At 45.0% G+C, this 24,326-nt stretch overlaps 1 protein-coding gene across 1 annotated transcript; it reads right to left on the reverse strand.

The window, feature by feature from the left end:
- Positions 1-393: 393 nt before the first annotated feature.
- Positions 394-18,316, reverse strand: SHISAL2A (shisa like 2A; the record flags this gene model as incomplete). The annotated part of the gene is given in 6 exon segments (XM_081214705.1): positions 394-585; positions 588-680; positions 10,785-10,924; positions 17,419-17,426; positions 17,430-17,542; positions 18,274-18,316. Coding segments are annotated over 6 exon segments (546 nt in total). The 3' UTR covers positions 394-436.
- Between the last annotated feature and the right edge of the window lie 6,010 nt (positions 18,317-24,326).

The raw sequence follows: 24,326 nt of genomic DNA on the forward strand, positions 1-24,326 counted from the left end.
CTTGGCAAGGGACCCCCTCCAGGAGCGACACAGAGCTGCTGGAGGGGCACGAATCACCTGCCCCTGGGTGCTGGTCATCTTCCCTGGGCTTCCTAAGTACATCTGCTCTGTGGCAGGAAGACCAAGTCCGAATTCTCTGACTCCCCAGGTTAGGCGAGGGGCTCCTCTGAGTCTCCACAGGCCCCAGGCTTCTCCCTGATCGCCTGCAGTTGTTAGGACCATTTTACCAGGGACCCATGTCTAAACTCCCTTCGGCCCACAGTGGGCCAGGCAGAGCACCATGGCTGGATCCACAGTAAGACCTGAGTGGGTTTGCTAGGAAAAGCCCTCATTTATGCTGCTAGGTTCCAAAGTCCCTTTGATTATCCCCAGCCCCACCTTTTTACCAAGAAGAAAGAATCCAGAAGAGGATGGTGTAGAGATATTTATTGGGTGTTTATGGAGCTGGGTCTAGACTGGGGACAGGGGCCTCCTCAGGGCTGCCTGGAATGTCACCGGCTGTCACTGTAGCCATGAAGCAGTGCTGGAGGAGGCGTTTGGGGTCCACAGCCTGCTCTTCATTGCAGTCCGGCCATGGGTTCAGGAAGGGTGACTCTGCCCGAGAGGGCTCACTCCCGGCACCTCCACTGAATTGCCCATGTTCCCACCTTGGCGGTCAGGCAGTAGTACCTCATCAGGGTCTGGAAAACAGCAAGCCGAGGGCATGGGGCTTCCTCCTGCACCCTTCCTTTCCATCGGGATCATACACGCTGAACTTCCCTGAGTGCTTACCTTGGGCAGGATTGTGCTCAGAGTCTTAAATGCATCATTCATTTAACAAATATTCATTAACCATATACCACATCATGAACTAGGAGCTGTCAATGCTTCTCATGAACTTAACGTTTAATGGGGGAGACAGGCAATAAACAATTGTTAGTACATGTGAAGACTTCACCTTCACCATAAACCTGTGTGGTAGGTACTATTAAAAACTCATTTTTTAGGTGAAGATACAGGCTTACTACACAGCTAGCCTTCAGGGAAGTGCTGGAAAACTTAAAAACATATATTATTCTCTGCTTTAAGAATAGATTTCATGAGTCTCTTCAATGGCTGCTTAATCCTCTCCTCCTTTTATACCTGAGCTTGATAGGAAGCTCACTTGGCCTTATTATATCCCACTTCCCATTCATGACTTATTCTGCTGCAGCTTACTTGGTTTCTGCCCTCAACAGAACTTAAAACTTTTTGTCACTGAATCCCATGGTTACTTATAAGTTATTGTCTCCCTTGGCTTATCAGGAGCATTTCACACAATTAAGCATTCCTGCCTTCTTGGATAAAAAGTATATCAAGTGTTCAAGCCAGAAATGTGAGTCAACTCTCACACCTCCTACCCCTACCCCTTTCCAAAGTCAAGCAATTCACCAGGTCCTGTTGATTCCACCAAATCACTATCTGCCATATCCACCCATTCTCTCCATCCTCAAGGCCACCACACTAGGTCAGGCTTTCATGTTCTTCTGCCCAGGCAAAACAGCCTTTGGTTGGGTCCCCTCCAGGCCACCTTCCAGGCTATAGCTAGAGAGGTCTTTTTATTTATTTTATTTTATTTTTTTGGCTGTGTTGGGTCTTTGTTGCTGCGCGCGGGCTTTCTCTAGTTGTGGCGAGCGGGGACTACTCTTTGTTGCAGTGCGTGGGCTTCTCATTGCGGTGGCCTCTCTTGCTGCCGAGTATGGACTCTAGGCACGTGGGCTTCAGTAGATGTGGTGCACAGATTTAGCTGCTCCATGGCATGTGAGATCTTCCCGGACCAAGGCTTGAACCCCATGTCCCCTGTATTGGCAGGCAAATTCTTAACCACTGCATCACTAAGGAAGTCCAGGGAGATCTTTCTGAGGTGAAGTGAGTCCATGTACTGCTCTTTCTCAAAAGCATTCAGTGTCTTCCCATTACCTGTGATCCTTGAGGTGCATTCAAGTTTCTTCATGTACTAGCCCCATCATCCCTTCTCTAGCTTTTTTACTACTACTCTTCCCTCAAGAACTCTATGCTTTATTATACCAAAATTTCATTGTTCCCTGAATGGGTCCATTCCTTCACATCTCTGGGTCTCCACTTTTACTGTTTCTTCTGCCTAGAATGACATTTTATACCTTCTTTGTCTAGAAAACTCCTATGCTTTAAAACCCATTGATGGAAGAGACCGAGGATGAACGGTGCCTCTGAAACCAAGGGAAGAGTGAATTTCAAGAAGGAGGCTGTAAGGCTTCTCTGGTGGCGTAGTGGTTAAGAATCCGCCTGCCAATGCAGGGAACACGGGTTTGAGCCCTGGTCCGGGAAGATCCCACATGCCGTGGAGAAACTAAGCCCGTGCGCCACAACTACTGAGCCTGTGCTCTAGAGCTCGTGAGCCACGACTGCTGAGCCCGCGTGCTACAACTACTGAAGCCCACGCACCTAGAACCTGTGCTCTGCAACAAGAGAAGCCACCGCAATGAGAAGCCCACGCACTGCAACGAAGAGTAGCCCCCGCTCGCCGCAACTAGAGAAAAGCACTTGCGCAGCAGTGAAGACCCAACACAGCCAAAAATAAATAAATAATTAAATTAATAAAAAAAAAAGAAGGGAGGCTGTATGAGACATTGGAGTTGGCTACACAACATCCATTCCACCTCTTCCCACCCAGTAATAGCAATTATGTTTGGGTAGGATAGGCCCCATCTCAGCTCCAGCAGGGGGGCCTGCTTGATCCCAGCCCATCAAGTAGTCCTGTTCCTTTGCTACAGGGATGAGAAATCAGTGCATAGCATTTCCCTGGGTTCAGTGATTGGTTTAGGGTGGGCGCAGGACCTGAGGTAGTCCAATCAGGGTAGAGCTCAGGCCTTTTTTTTCCTCCTGGTTGAAGGAAGAGATAGCTCCCTCTTTCTCCTCCTGGCTAGATGGGAACAAAAAGCACAGAGTCCCAGGGACTGCTGGCAGCCAACTTACTACCATGGGAAAAATCAGTCTGAGGAGAAAGCCAACACAAAATAGAGGGCAGAGCTGAGAGAATCTCAGAGGACAAAGCCGCAAGCATGAGGACATTGTGAACTTCTATTGAAACCATTCCTAAAGCTCATCCTACTTTTGGACTTCTCATCGACAGAGCCAAAAAGTTCCTTTTTTGTTTTTTTTGTTTTGAACTTTCTATTTTTAATAATTTAAGGCTCACAAAAAGTTACAAAAATAGTAGAGAGTTCCATTGTACCATTCACCTAGCTTTCCCCAATGATAACATCTTACATAACCATGGAGTAATTTCAGAACTAGGAGACTGCCATTGACATAGTACAATTGACTAAACTACAGATCCTATTCAATTTTACCCATTTTTATATGGACTTTTTTTTTGGTGTATAGTACTATGAACGCTTATCCCATGTGTAGATTTATATAATCACTACCACAATCAGGATTAAGGACTGTTCCATCACCACAAAGAAATCTTCTCATGCTACCCCTTTATAGTCATACCTTCCTCCTAAACCTAACTCTGGTAACCACTAACCCCTTCTCCACACTATAGTTTTGTCATTTAAGAAGTGTTATATAAATGGAATTATGCAGTGTACAACTTTGCAGATTGGCTTTTTTCACTCTGTTTAATACCCTTGCAATCTACTCAAGTTGTTATGTGTATTGACAGTTCATTCGTTATGAACATTTGTATATAGGTTTTTGTGCAGACACATTTTCATTTCTCTAGGACCACTTAGGAGTGTGATTGCTGTTTTGTATGGTATAGTGGATTGAATGGTGACCCCCAAAGATATCAGGTCCCAATTTCTGGAATCTGTGAATGTTACCTTATATGGTTTTTGCAGATGTGATGACATTAAGGCTTTTGACATGAGATTATCCTCAATTATCTGGATGGACCCTAAATGCCACCACAAGTGCCCTTATAAGAGAAAGGCAGGGATTTCCCTGGTGGTGCAGTGGATAAGACTCCACAGTCCCAATGCAGGGGGGTCAGGGTTTGATCCCTGGTCAGGGAACTAGATCCCACATGCATGCCACAACTAAGGAGCCCACGAGCCACAACTAAGGAGCCTGCGGCTGCATCTAAGACCCAGCGCAACCAAATAAATAAATAAATAAATATTTTTTAAAAAGAGAGAGAAAGGCAGAGGGAGATAGACACTCACAGACAGTGATGTAAAGACAGAGGTAGAGATTGGAGTGATACAGCTACAAGCAAAGGAATGCTGGCAGTCACCAGAAACTGGAAGAGGTAAGGAACAGATTCACCCATGGAGCCTTTGATTTCAGCCCAGCAAAACTGATTTTGAATTTCTGGCCTCCAGAACTGTGAGAGAATACATGTCTGTTATGTTAAGCCACCAAGTTTGTGGTAATTTGCTACAGTGGCCATAGGAAACGAATACATATAGTAAGTATGTTTAACTTTATGAAAACACCAAATTGTCTTCTGAAGTGGCTATACCATTCTAATTCCCACTAGAAGTATATAAGAGATCCAGTTGTTCCATGTCCTCACTTTGGATTGTCAGCGTTTTTACTTTAGGGTGCTGATAGATGAGAAGTGGTATCTCATTGTGGCTTTAATATGTGTTCTAGCTCCATTTATTTAAGTCTTCTTTGCTTTTCTTCATTAGCATTTTGTATTTTTTATCGTATAGCTCCTGTACATGTTTTGTTAGTTTTATACCAGAGTATTTCCTTTTTTTTCGGAGTGACTATACATGATATTATATTTAAAATTTTGGTCTCCAGTTGTTTGTTGCTGGTATATATAAATACAATTGATGTTTGGGTCTGACCTTACATACTATGACCGTGCTGAATGCACTTATTAGGTCTAGAAGGTTGTTTTGTGCATCTCTCTGTGTCTGTTTTGCAGATTCTTTGGGATCCTTTGTTATTTAAGCTTGCATTTTAAGGCATTCCATTTGGTATAGGGATTTAGTTCAATCTTCTATTCAATGCAAGAATCTCTTTCACTGAATCCCACATTTAGCCTTTTCCTGGTTACCTTCCAGGCTTGGGGGTGCTCTTTTTTTTTTTAAACCAAGAGTTACAATTGACGAACTAAATACGACCCATGGTGATGAGGGTGCACTTTACAAAAGTATTTCAGGTCTTATTCTAAGAAAGACCCAGCTTTATTGAATTAACATCTGCCTTCCTATGGCTTCCCCCACTGATCCTAACTCTGTTCTCTGGCTTCTCTCGAAATGTCTCTTCCTCGCGCCCCAGGGTAGCCTTGCAGAGACTGGAGGTCCTAGGCTGTGAACACTGAGACTCCTTTGCTTGAGGCCAAATGTCCCCAGCTCTTTAGCCGATACTCACATAATCTGGTTCTCAGACCAAGCTGGTCACCTGCCTCTGATCACCTTCTGATTGGTCAAAGTTCCTCTGAAATTGTGGGTCTCTGAGCAGCTGGCAGTCAGGGCTCAGGGGGAATCCTTGGGCTTCTAGGAGCTATAAAACCTTGGCTCAAATCCTCATTCTGATATTAAATCATTGTGCTATCTTGGGCTAACTTCTTCTCCTCTCTGGATCTCAGTTACTATTCTATAAAATGGGGTAGAAAGTAGGGCTGGTCTTGTTTTTCTCTTTCTTTTCCCTGGAATTTCAAATTGTAAAGGATTCTGTCTGTATAATAGACTGCCTTTATTAGGTACTAGCTCCCCCCTCCCATTTTCTATTAAAGAGTTCTGATTAGCAGGAAAGAGCCCGTGCTAATTACCCTCCTTGGACTAATATAATTCTAGCTCAAAACTAAGAAACTTGGTTCCAGTAAAACCTTTGAAATAGTGGAAATTGCTCAAGAATCCTCATTGCTATATTTGGGGACCCTTCAGTGATATATTTGGAACACAAAGTTGGGAACCTGTGGAGTGGATGCTAAAATGTTACCTCTGAGCTGTGACAGCTGATGCATTCTATCCAACTGGGAGTAAAGAAGGACCATCATTCTCTTGCTTCCAGACTCTATAATTCTGTTATTGTAATCTGAGCTTCCACTCACCCTTTTTTGGCAGATACATCACAATGCAGGTTCATACTGAACTTGTGGACCCAGCATGTCTTTTTTATATGATTATCTTTCCCAGATCCCACGGATTCCCTCACATATGTATCCCAGGGCCTTCAGTTCCACAACCCTTCAATTCCCTTCCAGAGGAACCAGCAGAATAGGCAATGGTCCAACTCTTGAGTACACATATATATTTCTGCCTCTTCCTCTGGCTAATATATAATGAAAGTTATTAAAGTCCCTCAGTGGTGCCTGAAGCCTGGGGGAGGGAGTTCTGTCTTATCAAGGTGCTAGCCAAGAGGCACTTGGAGAGGAGGATGCCTAAAGGCAAATATAAAAAGTTCAATTTTCAAGTTACAATAAGATCCATGTTTGGCTAAAACACGCTGGTACAACAATCTTATCTGATTCTCCTAACAACTCTCTGAGGTAGGTGTTATTATTCCATGTTATAGATAAATAACTGAGGTCCAGACAGAGAAGGTTAGCACTGACACAGGTATTAAGTATTGGATCCAGGATACACTTTCCATTCTGCTTGATTCCAAAGCTTGGGCTCTTTCCACAGAGCAAGCATACCTTTAGTATAGGTTAGGAATTCTGTTAGGTGCTGGGGATACAAAGGCACTTAAGACATGGTTCCTATATTTGAGATATTAACAGACAGGTTGAGGAGACTAACATGTAAAAATCTAAGTGCCTAATAGTAATAAAAATGAGGGTTACTCATCGGTAAAAGTCTACCATGTATCAGAGACTAAGTAGCTCCTATGTAAACATCACCTCTAGGTTTACAGCTTTCTTGGTGGGTATTATTGTACACATTTTACAGAGTAAACTGAGGCCCAGAGAGAAGTGACTTGACTAAGGCCACACAATAAGAGTGACAAAGCCAGGATTAGAGCCAGGTTCTCTGACACCCCAGCCCAGGGTTGTGCTTTCCCACCTTTCTCCAGGGACCTTTTGGCCAGTCCCCCCATTACCTGGGGTCTTAGCCTGTAGTGACCAGCCAGGAAAGGAGTTCTCAGATTCTCTCCCTGCTTGGAGATGAGTCAAGACTGACCCATCACTGAGGCTTGTTTGGGTCATAGGTACTACCTCCCCAAGCGTGGTTAATTAAAAAGCAGTGGGCTCTGAGGAAGTGGAACCCTTCCTGGAAGGTAAGAGGGCCTGCTACAGGAAAAGATCTTTGGCCCAGGAGGCAAAGGCTTGGCCAGATGCCTGGGTGACCTTGGGCACATGAATGTCCCTTTCTGGGCCTCAGCAACCCATTGATACAGTGAGAACATCAGACTTGATTTCTAGGAGCCCTATGAATTAGTGAGAATGGCTGATTAATGATATCCCCACCGACACTTTTCAGAGGAGGATGAGAACTGAACTCTTACCTTTCTTTTTTTTCCCCCCACTTTTTATCTCTTATTAAATGTACCTAGGTTGGAATATCAATTCCACACTTACCTCACTCACCTCATCTGTAAAATAGGATTGATAATAACCACCTGGTAAGAGTAGTTGAACGGGTTAAATGGGATAATATGTTTAAAGTCCTTGGCATAGTGCCTAGCACAAACGTAGAAGCTCGGTCAGCCTTCTGATCAAGCTAGTTCCTCACAAAGTACAAGAATAAAAAAGTTTACGGTCTTTGTTGCATCCCAAGTTTGAGGGATGGGGTAGGGTGGGGGTAATGGGACAGTACAGAACATCTGGGCAGCAGAAGGAGCCTATTTTCAGAAGCTCTGTTCTATTTCCACTCTGCTCTTGCCAAGGAACTCCCCATCCCGTCCTTGCCCCCAGACTCAGCGATCAGGACCCCAGGTACCATGTGCAGTGAGTGTGGGCTTTAGAGTCAGGAGATCGGGGTTGACATCCCAGCAGTACATGCTCACCAGCTGTGTAGACTTGGCCATTCACTTCCCTTGGCTGAGCCTTGATTTCCTCTCCTGTAAAATGGGGCTAATGATCTCTCTACATGTCCTGCCAGTGAAGGAGATGGAAACAGATGAAAGTCTGTGTAAGGGGGCAAGCTCTGATGAGTGTAAGGTAGCAGCCTGTAAACGTCTCAGATGCAGGAGGGACAAGAGGCTCCTGGGTTGATGCTGTGGGTTCAGAGGAAGGAGAGAACAGCACTTAATGAAGAAAAAAGGGAGGTGCTGAGAGCTGAGTTTGGGCAAAAGGCAGAGAGAGCCAAAAACTGTCATTTATTGAACAGTCAGGAAATGCATTTTCCATCTGAAAAACAGGAAGCAAATAGCAAGAACACAAGCTGTGTCAAACCCTGGTGACTGAATAATTGAATAATCCAGCTGGTGGCTGAGCAGTGAAAAGCAGGAGGGTGGTTTTCATTCACAGGACCGACGGACGGGTGAACTGTGTTCCCTTGAGTTAGAAAGGCTACAGGGGAGAGATGAGGGGAGTAGGGCACAAGCAGAAGCACCCCACACACCTGGCCTGGTGAGGTAGAAAGAGTAGGACTTTGGAGGCAGAAAAACACACATGTTTGAATTCCAGCTCCGCAATTTACAAACTGTGACCCCTTGGGCAAGTTATCTGACCTCCCTGGAAGCTGGTTTTCACATCTGTAACATGGGTGATAATAACACCTACCTCACTGGGGTAGTTTGGAAAATTAGACAAGACAGTGCATGTAAAGTTTCAAATGGTATCTGGCATAAAGTAGGGACTTCCCTTTCTCAGCACAGGGATAAGGAAAAGAAGGAAGGTGGAGGTGGAGTTGGCTCTGTCGCTCACTCACTAGGTGACTGAGGCCTCGGTTTCCTGATCTGTAAAATGGATAGTAATAAGTTCTGTACTCTGCCTGGTTATTGTGAAGAGCAAATGAGATAGTCTATATAGAGCTAATTCATTCCTTTTAACTGCAGTATCATATTTTATTATTCCTCTACTGATGGACATTTAGTTTGTTTCCAGTGTGACAAGCTGTCATGGAATCCATCTTTACAAGTCCTCTCCTAGTGCAACTATATCTCTAAGGCAGATAATTAGAAAAGTGGAATTACTGAGTTATAGGGTATGTACATTTTTAGTTTAAATGGATAGTGCCAAATTGCTTTACAAAGTGGTTTTACCAATTTATTCTTATCAGTGGTATATGAGAGTATCCATTCCCCCCATGTAAACTTCTCACTATTAATGTGATCCATTTTTGGATTTTTGCCAATGTAATCATTTTTAAAAAAGGTATGTCATTCTTAAATTGCATTCTCCTGATTATTAGTAAGGTTGAACATCTTTTCATGTGTGTTGGGCATTTGTATTTCTTAGTGGATTATGTTTTTCTCACTTGTTCAAAGATATGCTTATATATTCTGGATATCAATCCTGTCTCTATTTTAGATACAGTTGATTCTCATTAGTCGCTGTAGTTATGTCCGAAAAAGTCACCACAAACACTAAATTAGTGAATACTGAATTATTGCTCCTTGGGGAAATACAAAGTTAGGTTCCTGTGAGCCTCTGGTCACATTTTTGTCAGTCGATCAATATATAACTTTGTTTTGTGTGTGTTTCTGTTTAAAAACACCTTATTTAATATATATTGCTAACTCATTAACATTTAACTCATGGCCAACAGCACTATACCTCCTGTCTGAGCAAAGTGTACTGAACACATGTATTTTTTCCATAAGGCACCTGACAGCCTTGTGCTGAGGAATACTAGACAGAACTTCAGCATTAATTTGGGGGTCATTTTCAACAGCGAAACCACCAACAAAAATCATAAAAATGCAAAAACGTGGCACTAAATATACCACGAAGAGGACACTTGTTTACTGTATAAGAGCAGAAACAAGAAGGCAGAGCATGGCCTTCCTTGTTCAACCTCAGCTGAGAATGTGTGTGATAGGGCAACTCAAATTTTTTGTTGCTCTGTGCACATCCACATCTGCACATGACCTCAAAAACACTGAAAGTATTGATTTTTGAGGTTACAAATTAATTCTAGCAAGTAGGCAAATTCACAAGTATGGAATCTGTAAATAATTAGGATTGACCGTGTGTGTGTATTTATATCTTTGCAGTCCACCACTTGTTTTTTAACTCTATGTATGGTATCTTTTGTATTATTTGTATTTGATGTCTATTTGTATTTGATGTAGGCAAATTTGCCAATATTTCCCTTATTTTTAAAATTAAACATTTTATTCATGTTACTATATTCTTTAATTAGTCTGTTTCTGGAGTCTCTTTCTATTCTAGGGTTTCTCAACATCAGCACTATTGACATTCTGGGTCAGATAATTCTTTTTTTTTTTTTTTTTGCGGTACGTGGGCCTCTCACCATTGTGGCCTCTCCTGTTGCGGACGCGCAGGCTCAGCGGCCATGGCTCACGGGCCCAGCCGCTCCGCGGCATGTGGGATCTTCCCGGACCGGGGCACGAACCCGTGTCCTCTGCATCGGCAGGCGGACTCTCAACCACTGTGCCACCAGGGAAGCCCTAGATAATTCTTTATTGTAGGGTGCTGTCCTATATATTGTAGGATGTTTAATAACATCTTCCTGTAACAAATAGGATGCTGACTATAATCAAATTATTTTGATTAACAATGAACACATGGAAGAGTTTGGGATGGAAATGTTCATATCATGAACCTCCTGAGAAATGTGCTGCTGCTTCAGAATATTCCAGAAACACTTTTGAGGCAAATGTTCCAAATATCATTTCTAAATATCTCCCCTCTGCAAAGGTGCTAACCTGCTGAATACAAGGAAATCATGTGACCTCTTTCTTACCTGTAGTCTGTAAGCTTAATCCTGGGTCCAACTTTGTGTGGGGTTTTGAGCTGATGAACAGGTAACAAAGCACACAGGCGGTGACAATGAAGGCTGGGAGGACCACTGCTGCTATGGACAGGCCCACAAGAGCACCAATACTGGGGAGAGAAAACCATAAGGGAGCAGAGGGTCAGGAAAGGACTTGGGAAGCAGCATGTTATAAGAGAAGTATTGTAAGTGTTATAGGAATCAGCCAACTTTAACTTTTGTTCTGTCTCTCCTTGCCTTAAACAGGCTTTCTGGGCCTAAGCATGGGAAAGAGCATCAACTATGTGGCAAGTACTCACCACATACATAACTTGACATGGCTCAGTGTCACCATGTAGTTGGGACTCAGTATGTGTTCCCTTTCTTCTCCTCTCCTTTCCTCAACCTGCTGCCACCCCAGGAAGCTAGAGATGATCTTAAAGAGCCCTCCCCACACTGCTGTTTCTTAAAAATCAAGGGACTTCCCTGGTGGCGCAGTGGTTAAGAATCCGCCTGCCAATGCAGGGGACACTGGTTCAAGCTCTGGTCCAGGAAGATCCCACATGCTGCAGAGCAGTTAAGCCCGTGTGCTACAACTACTGAGCCTGTGCTCTAGAGCCCACGAGCCACAACTACTGAGCCCACGTGCCACAACTACTGAAGCCCGCGTGCCTAGAGCGCATGCTCCGCAACAAGAGAAGCCACCGCAATGAGAAGCCTGCGTACTGCAACGAAGAGTAGCCCCTGCTCGCCACAACTAGAGAAAGCCTGCACGCAGCAACAAAGACCCAACGCAGCCAAAAATAAATAAATTTATCAAAAATCAAGACACATAGCAGGCCTTAGTTCAATACCCGCTGTCCTTCCAGACTCAAGGTAACTTCTGGCCCAGTCTCTAGTGGGTCATCACACCAGTGTGGACTCCATGTCTAGAACACCTCCCTGCTGCTGGTCCCTCACCCCACAACCTCACTGCCTCTGCCCCAAGTCAGGCCTTGGTCATCTGGTCTCCAGACAACTACCTTCTGGCTCATTTTGGGGGGCCACTGTCTTTCCTGTTTCACATGATCTCTCCCATCATCTCCCCACATCAGAATTTCACCTGTCCTTGAAGGCCCATCTCAAATGTCTCCTCCTCAGTGCTTTCCTTGGTCCTCTTTCTCTCTCCTTTCTTCTTCCAGGCCAGGCCCACCCAGCCAGGACATCTACTCTGGGCCTTTAGCACCTCCTACTTGGTCAGGCAGCCCAGTGTGGTAGGGAAAGAACAAAGAGCTTTGGAACTCTTACAGATGCACCTGGTTTAGGACCCAGGTCTGTACCTAACTCGATGTGAGATCTTGATAAAATTACTTAGCCTTTTGAGCCTCAGCTTCTTTGTTGGAAAAGTGAGAATGATCAAAACCCAGCACCTCACAGTTGGTGGTGAGGATGAATGATATATGTAATATTCTTGGTGCATAGAAGTTCAACATATTCCTCATGTGTTCTTTGTAGGGAGACTGAGACCATGTTTAACTGGCTTTGTTCTCTCCTTGTACAAGCTCCAGCACATAGTAGGCACTTAGTAACTATTATTGAGTACCTACTTTTTGTCAAACACTGTGGGATGTTCTCCCAATAGTAGGGGATAGGTAGCACCAGGGTTGTTTGTGTGTCCTTTCTGCCTGTGATTCCTGCAGCTTTTCTGCCCACCCCTCCCAGCCCTGACCCCAGCCTCAGATTCCTGCCTTTGCCATTTCTGTTGGATTTCACTCCCAGCTAGCTGATGGCTAACTTCCACTAAACAGAAACACCTTAGAGCTTTGGAGAGTCTGTTTTCCCAAAGCTAAATAAATTATTGGATATCCCTGCAGTGGAATAGTATACAGCTATTAAAAACATGTTTTCAAATAATATTTAAGATCAAGGATAAATTCTGATGAGATAATGTTAAGTGAAAAAAGCAGGACCCACTACTAATTATATAGTGTAGTCCTAACTTAAATAAATAAACATAAACATAACATATACATGCATAACATAACATAGGTAAGGTTGGATGTAAATACACTAAAACGCTAACGGGCTGTCTCTGGGAGTAGCACAGGCTGTGGATGTCCTGTCTGTGTCCCATTGGGTCTTACAGTTGTGGAATATTCTGGCCAGGGTTTCAAAAGCCCACAAATGTACCTCTTTGTCTGAGGGCTTTCTTGGGCCCAGAACAGTCTCTGTTTGCACGTTGAACAGGTCAAAAGTACAGGAAAATTAATGCCTCCCTTCTCCCACCAGCACACAGCCAATGACTGAAAGAAATTTGTATGTAAATACCCAGCTTCCTGGCCCTCAGATGGGATGACTCTGAGAGTATGTTCTACACTGGCTGGCAGAGTTCAGCAGTTTAAGCTCTGGTGGCCCTTGGTGGTGACTTGCTTGGTAACACCATCATTAGCTCCTTCCCTTTCCCATCTCACTTCCCCACCCTGTACCAGTATTTTCTAGGATTGCTTGTCATATAAACTACTTGCCCTCAAATCCTTGTTTCCAAATCTTCTGGGGAGCCCAAGCTAAGACACTGGATTTCTCACGGATGCTTTCCTTTTCTGTTTCTCCTGTCCTTTCCACATTGAGCATATAGTACTTTTTAGTTCTTTAGTACTAGCCTACTACTTTTTAGTTTACTGTTTAACTAAGTATTATTTCCTTTCTTGAGATATACTCACTGTTTATAAGGCTGTTATCTGGAAGACTCGTGCTCAGGTTGGGACCACACCCTTTACAAGGGACATCCATGGGCACCTAGCTGGAAAAAGCCCTGTAAAAATAGGATCCTTTGAGGAGTGGGTGAGAAAGCTGGGGGGATATATTCCAGATCAGCGGTCAGTCAGGTAGTGGGTACTGCTCTGATGGTCTGTCTGGGAATGGAGGAACAAGCTCCCAAGGACAGAGCTGGGAACAACAAGGGAGGGTCCAAGGGGGAAAATCTGTACTCAGTATAAGATGAACTCAAATGATCAGAGTTTTCCCATGGTGAATGTACTGCCTCAAGAGGTGGTAAGTTTCCTATTGTCAGACGGGTTTGCACAAGACCTGGATGAATCCACCTTTCAATGAAGTTAGAGATTCTTGCCTGTGGTGGGAAATTGGATTGAAGAGCTGCTAGCCTTCTAGGATTTCACAGATCTATGACTCTGAAAGATAGGTAACCCACTGTGACTTCTAGGAAAGAACTGGAGGGATAGTCTAACATTTGTTAGGGTTTTTGAGTCAGACAGTTCTAAGTGTGAATCCTGGTTCTCTCACATATAAGCTGAAAAATCCTTCACCCTTTGAGCTTCATTTTCTTCATTCATAAAAGTTACTATATCACCAAGTGTCCATAAAGATTAAATGAGATAGTGTATATACAGTGCCTGACCGCCAGTCCTGATAAAACACAGAACTACTGATAAAGGATGTTTGGAAAGTCAGCCAGACATGTGATAGCACCAGCTGCTTCTCCACAGGGAGTCTTCATTTCCTGAGACGTGCTTTTTTTTAAAAATAAACTTATTTATTTTATTTATTTATTTTTGGCTGCGTTGGGTCTTCATTGTTGCACGTGCGCTTTCTCTGGTTGCGGTGAGCGAGGGCTACTCTTTGATGCAGTGCGTGGGCTTCTCATTGCAGTTGCTTCTCTCCTTGCAGAGCACAGGCTCTAGGCGCGCGGGCTTCAGTAGTTGGGGCTCACGGGCTCTAGAGCACAGGCTCAGTAGTTATGGCGCACGTGCTTAGCTGCTCCGCGGCATGTGGGATCTTCCCGGACCAGGGCTCAAACCCGTGTCCCCTGCATTGGCAGGCAGATTCTTAACCACTGTGCCACTAGGGAAGTCCTGAGACATGCTTTTAAAGACAGCAATTCTTCTTGAGCACTATCCAAGGAAACAATGTTTACCTGCTGATTTTCATGTTTTTAAGGGCCAGCTTTCATGAAAAGGGCCAAATGGAGTCCAGAACAAAACAAGTTCTCTACCCTGCAATGGCGGGGCTCTGACATCCCATGCTGGAAGGGTTGTTTCAGGGTTTGGAGTATACTGATCACCTAATGTCCTGAGGACCCCAGTTTCCCTCCTCCACTTTGCAATTGTCTGTGATGTTTATGAACCATATTATAGCCATGCCTAGGAAGAGTCAGCCCTGCAGGCTAGAACCTTTCAGCTGCCCTTGGGGTCATAGACTGGAAGCATACAACATGCAATGTGACCTCAGAGATCACCCCATCCAACCCTCTAGCTCACTGTCTGAGCCACTAAAGCACTCTATGTCTCAAGAGGGTCCAAGGCAAAGAGAGGGACCACAAGGGGTGTATAGGGAAGGGGGTGGTAGTAGTGGGATGGGATCCTGGCTGGGTGCTGAGGAGTTTACTCATCTCTGTGTCTCCAAGTGCTACAACAGTGTCCAGAAGACAGCAGAGGGTCAGTGAGTATCTTTTCAAGTGATCTGAGTAGAGCAGGTTATGAGAGCCAGGCTAGATTTAGACATTTGTGCAGCAGGTCAAGCCTGGGCTTGGGACCAGACAGGCCTGAGTTTTCATCCCAGTTCTGCCACTTCCTCTCACTGGAGTACTCTAAGATAGTAACTTAACCTCTTTCATGTTTTCTCATTTGTAAGATGGAGAGAAGATGTGCCAGCGTTGTGAATGTGTGAATGCATCTAGCCCTTGGATGGTGTTAGGTAATGTTCTTTAAATCTCAGTGTACCATGACATTGCTGGAAGATCTTGGACAATTCCCTTTTATATTCTGAGTTCACTTTCCCCACCTATGAACCAGGGAAAGGGAACTCCCTTTTATTGAGCACTTACTATATGCACTAGTCACTTTCACATGCATTATTGCACTTAATCCCCACAATAATTCCATGAGACAGGTATTACTATTGCCATTTTAAGGATGACAAAAGAGACTCGGAGATAATTTGCCCAAAGTCACATAGCTAATAAGGGAACAGAGCCAAAGTTTGGACCAGGTTCTAACCAGCCCCAAAGCTCCACACTGCTTCCATACCTCAAAGGGAGGTCAGTGCTGTCATATTTCAATACTCAGCTCAGTACTAAGTACACAGTGGGTCTTCAACAAATACTCCATTGTTATATTTTAGATGCACGTCATATCTCTTTAAATGGACTGTGAGCTCCTCAGAGAGGGAATCATTGATTTCTGTGTCTCTAGTGCCTAGCCTAGCACCTGGCACAAAGCAAAGGCTATAATGAATGAATGAAAATATGGATGAACAGAGAATATATGAATATAATTCCCCAGGTGACAGCAACCAAATGTGCAGGATCTGAAAACCTGGCCATCTGAAAATCCTTTGGAATTACAGATTGAGCAGTCTAGAAAACCAATAATATCTGTAATTGTTAGTGGCATATGCCAAGTTGATTTTACCTCTTGATCTCATTTGGTCCTTGCCCTAGTCAGAAATCATCCTCCCCATCTGATAGATGAAAAGACAGAGGCTCAAAGAGGTTTTAGAGGCAGACTGTCCTTTCCCACCCAGCAGGCATACAGCCTCTGGTCACATACCTCCAGGGACAGGAAGATCACTGTCTACTGAGGCAGCCCGCTCCATTTTCGTTGATGCCTGTTTCCCAGAGCAGGCTCAGGGTCAGGTCCTATTCTCTGGGTGAGGCCTTTGGAGACCCACAGAGATTGAGACCTGTTGCCCTCTCAGTCCCACACTTAGGTTCCAGGAATGTCAGCACTGGCCTAACCACCTGCTTCTCTGAACTAGTGGGGAAACTGAGGTCCTGTGGTGGGGATTCACCCAAATTACACTGATCTGGCTTCTGCTGTGGCATTATGTCATTGTCTCGTTATGCACTTGGAGACAACTCTGAGTCTTTGGTCTTCTGCCTTAGCTCAGAACTCACCACAGGGTCTGGCATTGCTAAGGCCTCAGGAAGGGGTGGCTGAAAGAATGACTAAATATGAGGGGGGAACAAAAGAATTGAGGTTGGGCTGAGGCTCAGGTTGAGTTGGGGTGTAGCATCAGGTGAGGTGTTAAGGCTTGAGAGTGAGGTTTGAATGTAGGTCTAGACAGTGTTTGGAGTTGGGGTGAGGAAGGAGAGCTGAGGTGGGGTTGCAGGGAGGACTGAGGTGGAGGTTAGGGCTGCTGATAGAGTAAGTACTGGGGAGTGGGTAAGGTCAGGGATGAGGCTGACGATGGCATTAGGGAGGGGACGCTGGTGGGTACTTGGATAAGGGAGGAGTCTGGGTATCCTGTGAAGGCTGCAAGATGGGAGTTTGCTGTTAGGCTGGGGCTTGTTATGTAGTTTGAGGTTGGGTTGAGGGTGGTGGATGATGATGTCTGGAGTGGGGATGAAGTGAAGGTTTTTCAGGGTGGAGTTGGTGTGAGGTTCAAGGATGGATCTGAATAACGGTTGGGTCAAAATGGGGGAATGGAGCGGAGAAGCGGCCGCAGGGGGAGCTGGGTTGGTGACAGGGCGAGAGCCTGAGGGGGTAACGACTGGGTGGGTGTCGGTGCTGACGTGGTGGTGGGCACCTGGATGAGGATTGAGACTTTAGCAGGCGGCCGGGCCGAGGATGGAGCACGGGGGCTAAGACTGGAGTGGGGTTCTAGGTGGGGTTAGGGCCAGGGTCAGTACCTGAGCCACTACATGTAGCTGTGCTCGCAGGGGAAGAAGCTGTGCGGGTCGTCGCAGCAGTACTTGTGGTCGCGGAAGCCGCAGCAGAAGACGGCCGCCGAGAGACGGACGGACAGAGACAGAACTGAGCCCGAGAAAGATACAGGGAGAGAGGCAGAGATAAACCGAGAGACAGAGATTGACGCAGAGACGAGGAGGACACAGCGAGGGGCGCGGAGACGCAGCGGTTAGAGACCTAGAGCCCCCGAGGACGGAGGGAGACGACCAGGTACGCGGACAGGGCTCGGCAGGAGGGGAAACGGAGGAGGGAGAGGGAGGGAGGAGGAGGGCGTGGAGAGCGGCGGGAAGGCGGGCGGGAGCCGGGAGGAGGGAGCCGCCCGCGTCTCTGCCAGCGTCCCCCACCGGCCCCACTACGTTCCCAGTTTATGCACTAGGGCGCTGGGTGCTCAGAGAGACAGCGCATGTCCGTGGTGGCAGAGCGGGAATCGAAGCCACCTGCTTGGATTCCACATCTGCGCTGAGCGCCCGCCCTTGTGCTAGGCGCTGTGCGGGGCAGTCCCAGGCTAGCGCAGGACACAGACAGGGGACCTGCCGTGGACCACACATTAGGGTCAGTATAGGGATGATCAATGCATGACCTTACTTAACCTTCACAACAACCCAGAGGACCAGGGGTTTTCATACTCATTTTATAAATGAGAGCTTAGGGTCAAATTAAAGTCATTTTCCGGGCCTCTTAAACCCATGGGATTTTACGTGGGTCTGTCTTGTTCCCAAGCCCTTGCTCTTTCTGGGGTTCTGTCAGCGCCTCTTTTCCAGTGACTTTTATATGTTGTCATCCTCTGACTTCCTTGCCTGCCACTTCCTTTCCCTGAGCAGCTAACTCATGCACTGACATGTTCACGCTCCCCTGTTCATACTCTCTGCCACACTGGCCTAGGACAAGGGGGGGCTAGTGGATGTCCAGATGGTAACTCCACCCAGCAGGGAGCAAAGCCAACACACCTCTCCATTCTCACACATCATTTCCAGATCACAAGGTTGATGTTCTCACTAGGATCAGAGAACCACAGTCTGAAGGAACTGTATGAAGCCTTTGGAGACTGCCTGTCTGTCCTCTCAGGGTACACTGGGGAAACCCAGGCTCTGAGAGGTGCACAATATGGCCCAATTACACTGAACCAGGACTAGGGACTGCTGAACTTTAGTTGTCAATACTTCCCATTCAGCCAATCACAGAGTGTTGGGGCTGAAAAGGACCTATGGGTCATGTAATCAGTTACTGAGTTACAGCTGGCATTAAAAAAAAAATTAATGGAATAGAAAATGCACACTGCAAATAGCAAAGTTAAGTATTCTTTCATAAAATGTTTGTTTCATTTACATGTGTCTCTATGTACTGTGGTCCAGATCACAATGCAAAATACATTTCTTATTTTGAGTCAGGTCAAAAAGGTTTGAAAGCCACTGAATCTGACACCTCCCATTGTACAGATGGGCAGGGTCTCACTCAAGGTTACAAAATGTTTAGCTCTCCTCATTTCTCACAGCAGTGGGTAGAGTAGGAAATAGCGAATGTGATGCCTTGGGAGTCCCTAATTCCTCCATCCCTTGCTTTCAGTGTGTATGGGATAAATCATGGGCATCAGGGGATCTGGGCTCAAGCCCTAGCGCTACCCCTTCTCTGCTTTTTCTCTCTGTGCTTCAGGTTCCTTTTCTCCCTCCAGGTCAGCTCCTCAGATACCGATGTGTGCCATGCCCATGACCTGGGCTCTGGGGCCCCTGAGACAGATCAGATCTGGGTCTGCCCTTGAGAAACACAGTATAGTGGGGGAGTCGGACAGATGATGACAGGACACGGCAGTGAAGGGGGAAATTCAGGGACCATGGCCACAGAGGGATCACCATCTGAAGGAGAAGGGAAGAGTTTTGAGGGGGTAGTGTCTTCAAGGGTCACTGTAAGATCAAATATGAAAACGGGAAGGAATTGTTATTATCCTCCAGAAAATTCCTCCCCTCAGCTGTGAATCTCTGGAAACTGGGAACTGTATGACTACTCTAATGGAGGTGCACTTTGGCCTCTTTATTAGATGGAGAGCAAAGAGAAAGGGTGCAGTCCTGTGGAAAGGATCGGGGTCTCCTGGAGACATGGAATTCAGCTGTGAGGTGCAAAGCACTCTGCTCTGGCTTTTGGCAAAATTGGGAAGCTGTCAACAGTTTCCAAAGCCCTTTTCCAGCCAAGAATTAATTTGTTCCTCCAGCAACCCTGTGGAGTGAGCCAAGCAGGGATGATCGTGCCCCTGAGAGAAATAACAAGGCCAATGTCACAAAGCAGCCAGTGGCCCAGGCAGGACTAGTATCCATGTCTGTCTAGCCAAGGGTCCTCTCTAGCAGTCTGATGAAGACTATGGTCCCCTATTCAGAAGAATATTTTTAACTACAAAAAGTAAATTACTTAGGATTACAAAGGATACCAATTATGTAGAATCATTATCAAAATAGTTATTTTGTGAATTAGTTCTTTTTTAACATTAAATAATGAGATTGAGAGATTCGTCTATTAACTATTGTAACTTTGAGATGGTGAATGAGTGTAAACAGTATTTCAAGATATTGCTACTATAATGCAATACAAAAATAACTGATTTCTATTGGTGACAAAGTGACAGGTTCTGCTAATACTACTGTGATTTGTTGCTTACATGCATGGTAGAAGGAAATGCTAAATTTGACTTAGAGGTCGTGAAAACAAGGATGTAATCTTTTTCAATCCAAGTTCATGGACCTCTCCCATGCTGAACTCTATCAGTGGACCCCTTGGGCTCTTTGGAATCTATGCTAAAATCTTCTACCTCTTCTGCTCTAGAACCTACCCTAATGCCTGTTCCTTCATCATGTGCGTCATGTTTCTTCCTACAGACACTTACTGCAGACCTACTATGTGCCAGGCAGTTTCCCATCTTGCATGTCATGTAGTCCTTGAAAACTTTCTTTGAGGTAGGTGTTTTTCTTCCCATTCTGCAGGGAAGGTAACTGAGACTCAGAGAGGACAAGTGATTTATCCAAAGCCACACAGCTAGTAAATAGACCCCTCCTTCCTCCCAACCTGAGGTCTGGGGGCCAGAGTCTCCAACTAGAGGGGAAGGAAAGTGTAGGAGGGAAGAGTAAGCAGGGAGAACTCATATTTATGGAGAACACACTGTGAACTAGAAATTGTGCTCTGTGCTTTTCATAGTCTCCTTCAGTCCTCACAACTCTGTGCAGTGCTACTCTCTTAATAAAGATAAAAATAATTAAATATGTACATATTTATTATAAAACAACAAATTAGAAAATACAGATAAACCAAAAGAAAAAATATCACCCATTACCTCACCAGGTAGAAATATCTCTTAATACTTTGGTATGGAGTCTTCCAGATACACACATAATTTTGCACCCACCCTACCCATAGGAAAACTGGACCCAGAGAGGTTAAGTAACTTGCTTAAGGATATACAAGTAATAAGCTACAGTCACCTGCGGTGTGACCTTAGGCAGGTCACTTTCTCTCTCTGCATTAGGGCAGTAGTGAAGATGGAAGAGCATGAAGCCTGGCACCCAGTGAGTCACAGTAACTGGAAGCTCCTTCCGCGTGGTTCTCAAAACAATGCACTCTAGACCTGGCAGCCTTGCTCCGGAGCCCAGTCCTCAGGGGTTCGGAAAGAAACGTCCCTCGCTGTCGTGGGCCGCGCAGCTCGGTGACCGAAGCCCACGGAGGCTGAGAACCCGGGCACAACCCGCGGTGAGGACTCGGTTCGCTCACCGGGGGGTCTGCCCGGAGTCCTTGGACTCTGGACGCAGCGGAGCACCCCCCTCTCCCCTTGCCCTACTGCCTCCAGCTGTAACCGCCCGACGCCCCTCCCCGATGGCTCTCCCCATCCCCGACCCGGCTCCGGTGCCAGCTTGCAGGTCACCGCAGTTGGAGAAGCAAAGAAAGGACGCTGACGTGCATTAAGCGCAAGTGCCAGTTCCTCGCACGACCACTCCCTTGACGCCCAAGACTGATTCTTTCCCTTCTTTTCCAGAATGAGGCTCTTGCGTCTCATCCTGAGAGAAGTGACTTTGCCACGTTGGAACATGAAATCCAGGGACAAACCGGACTGAGGCTCAGATCTCCTGATACCAGCTAAGCTCTCCCCCAACTCTAAGTGGTCACTCTTTGGGTTTAGGTTTTCGTTAGTTTGAGTTTGTTTGTCTTCCTATGAAATCTTTAAAACACACAAACAACATAAAGAATAATACAAGAACCACCCAAGTACTATTCAAATTTAAGAAATGAAAAATTTGATCAATCCTGTTTGAAGCCCCACTCCTGCCCTCCATACTCCTCATTCCCCACATAAGTATTCTCCTGAATTTGGTGTTTATCATCCCCATGCTCTTATTCATGCATTTATCACATATGTGTGGATCTTTGAACAATGTATGAAATTGCTTTACATGTGATTACATCTTAAATAAATAGCATCACATTGCATGTATTCTTCTGGAGCCTGCTTTTTTTCACTCAGTCTTATGTTTTTGAGTTTTGTCTATATTGATGTGTATGCTCAGTCTGGCTCATTCATTTTTACTGCTATATAGTTTTCCACTTAGTGAATATATGATAATTTATTATCCATTTTCTGCAAAGTTCAGATTCCTTCCAACTTCTTTTATTACTGTATAATGCTGTTTCTCTTGTGATTTTTTTTTTTTTTTTGCGGTACGTGGGCCTCTCACTGTTGTGGCCTCTCCCGTTGTGGAGCCCAGGCTCCGGACGCACAGGCTCAGTGGCCATGGCTCACGGGCCCTGCCGCTCCGCGGCATGTGGGATCTTCCTGGACCGGGGCATGAACCCATGTCCCCTGCATCGGCAGGCGGACTCTCAACCACTGTGCCACCAGGGAAGCCCTGTGATTTTTTATTTTTAAAATCAATTTTACTGAGGTATATTTTACAAACAGTAAAATATACCCATTTTAAGTGTACAGCTTGGTGACTTTATATTCATGTAACTACCACCACAGTCAGGATACAGCACATTTCCATCACTTGTCACCATCCATTGTGCCACTCTGCAGTCAGCCCTCCTCCCCACCCCTAGCCTTGCCTTAGACAACCACTGCTCTGCTCTCCCTTCCTATAGATTAGTTCTGCTTGTTCTTGAATTTTTGTCTTAATGGAATCCGATAGTATGTCCTCTTTTGTGCCTGACCTATTTTGCTCACCACAGTGCCTTTGAGATACACAGAAATTGTTGCATGTAGGAGTAGTTCCTTCCTTTTATTGCCGAGTACCTGGAAATATACTCATTATATGAAATACTGCAATTAGTCCATTCAACTGTTCATAGGCATTAGAGTTGTTTCCAGCTGGGTACTATCATGAATAAAGTTGCTATAAAACTTTTTGCATATATGCTTTTTTTGGGGGGGGAGGGGGCCTATGTTTTCATTTCCCTTGGGTGAATCTTAGAAGTGGATTTTTGGGGTAATAGGGTGGATGTCTGTTTAACTTGATAAGAAGTTACTGAACTGTTTTCCAGAGTGTGGTTGGAACCATTTTGCATCCCCACCAGCAATGTATGAGAGAGAGTCAGGGCTCTACATCCTCACCAACACTTGGTATTGTCAATATTTTTTATTTTGGTTATTCTTGTAGACGTGAAGTAGCATCTCATTGTAGGTTTAATTTGTTTTTTCCTAATGGCTAATGATGAATAACTTTTCATGTGCTCATTAACCATTCATGTATCTTCTTTGGCAAAATGTATGTTTTGCCTGTTTTTTAAAAAATAAATTTGTTTATTTATTATTTGTGGCTGAGTTGGGTTGCTGGGTGCGGGCTTTCTCTAGTTGTGGCGAGCGGGGGCTACTCTTCATCGTGGTGCGTGGGCTTCTCATTGCAGTGGCTTCTCTTGTTGCAGAGCACAGGCTCTAGGCATGCGGACTGCAGTAGTTGTGGCACGTGGGCTCAGTAGTTGTGTCTCATGGGCTCTAGAGTGCAGGCTCAGTAGTTGTGGCACACGGGCTTAGTTGCTCCGCGGCATGTGGGATCTTCCCCGACCAGGGCTTGAACCTGTGTGCCCTGCATTGGCAGGCGGATTCTTAACCACTGTGTCACCAGGGAAGCCCCGTTTTGCCTATTTTTAAATTGGGTTATCTTCTTATTGAACTGTAACAGTTCTTATATATTCTGGATACAAATCCTTTATCGATATATTATGGTAAATATTCTTTCCCAATCTATAGCTTGACTTCTCATAAAATTTTTTTTATTAAAGTATAGTTGATTTACAATGTTGTGTTCTTTCTCATTTTTCTTAATGGTGTTTTTTGAAAAGTTGAAATTAAGAATTTTGATAGTTCAATTTATCACGTGTTTTCTATTAAGATTACTGCTTTCCGTGTTCTATCTAAAAAAGATCTTTGCCAGGACTTCCCTGGTGATCTAGTGGTTAAGACTCCATGCTTCCAATGCAGGGTGTGCAGATTCAATCCCTGGTCAGAGAACTAAGATCCCACATGATGTGGCGGGGGGTGGGGGGCGGCCAAAAAAAAGTTTAAAAAAAAGATCTTTGCGGACCCCATGATAACAAAGATTTTCTCCTATGTTTTCTTCCAAAAGTTTTATAGCTTTATCTTTTACATTTATGCCTCTGATTTTTTTGAGTTAATTTATGTGCCAAATATGAAGTAAAAGTAGTTTCAAAACCATCCTTTGAAAGGACTATCCTTTCTCTATTGAATTAACTTGACATCTTTGGCAAAACTCAATTAACCATGTATGTGTGGATTTATTTCTGAATTCTCTATTCTATTTCATTGACCTGATCTGGATCTATCCTTATGCCAGTTCCACTCTGTCTTAATTACTGTAGCTTT

The sequence above is a fragment of the Mesoplodon bidens genome (assembly GCF_964165515.1).
Source record: "Mesoplodon bidens genome assembly, chromosome: 2".
NCBI lineage: Eukaryota > Metazoa > Chordata > Mammalia > Artiodactyla > Ziphiidae > Mesoplodon > Mesoplodon bidens.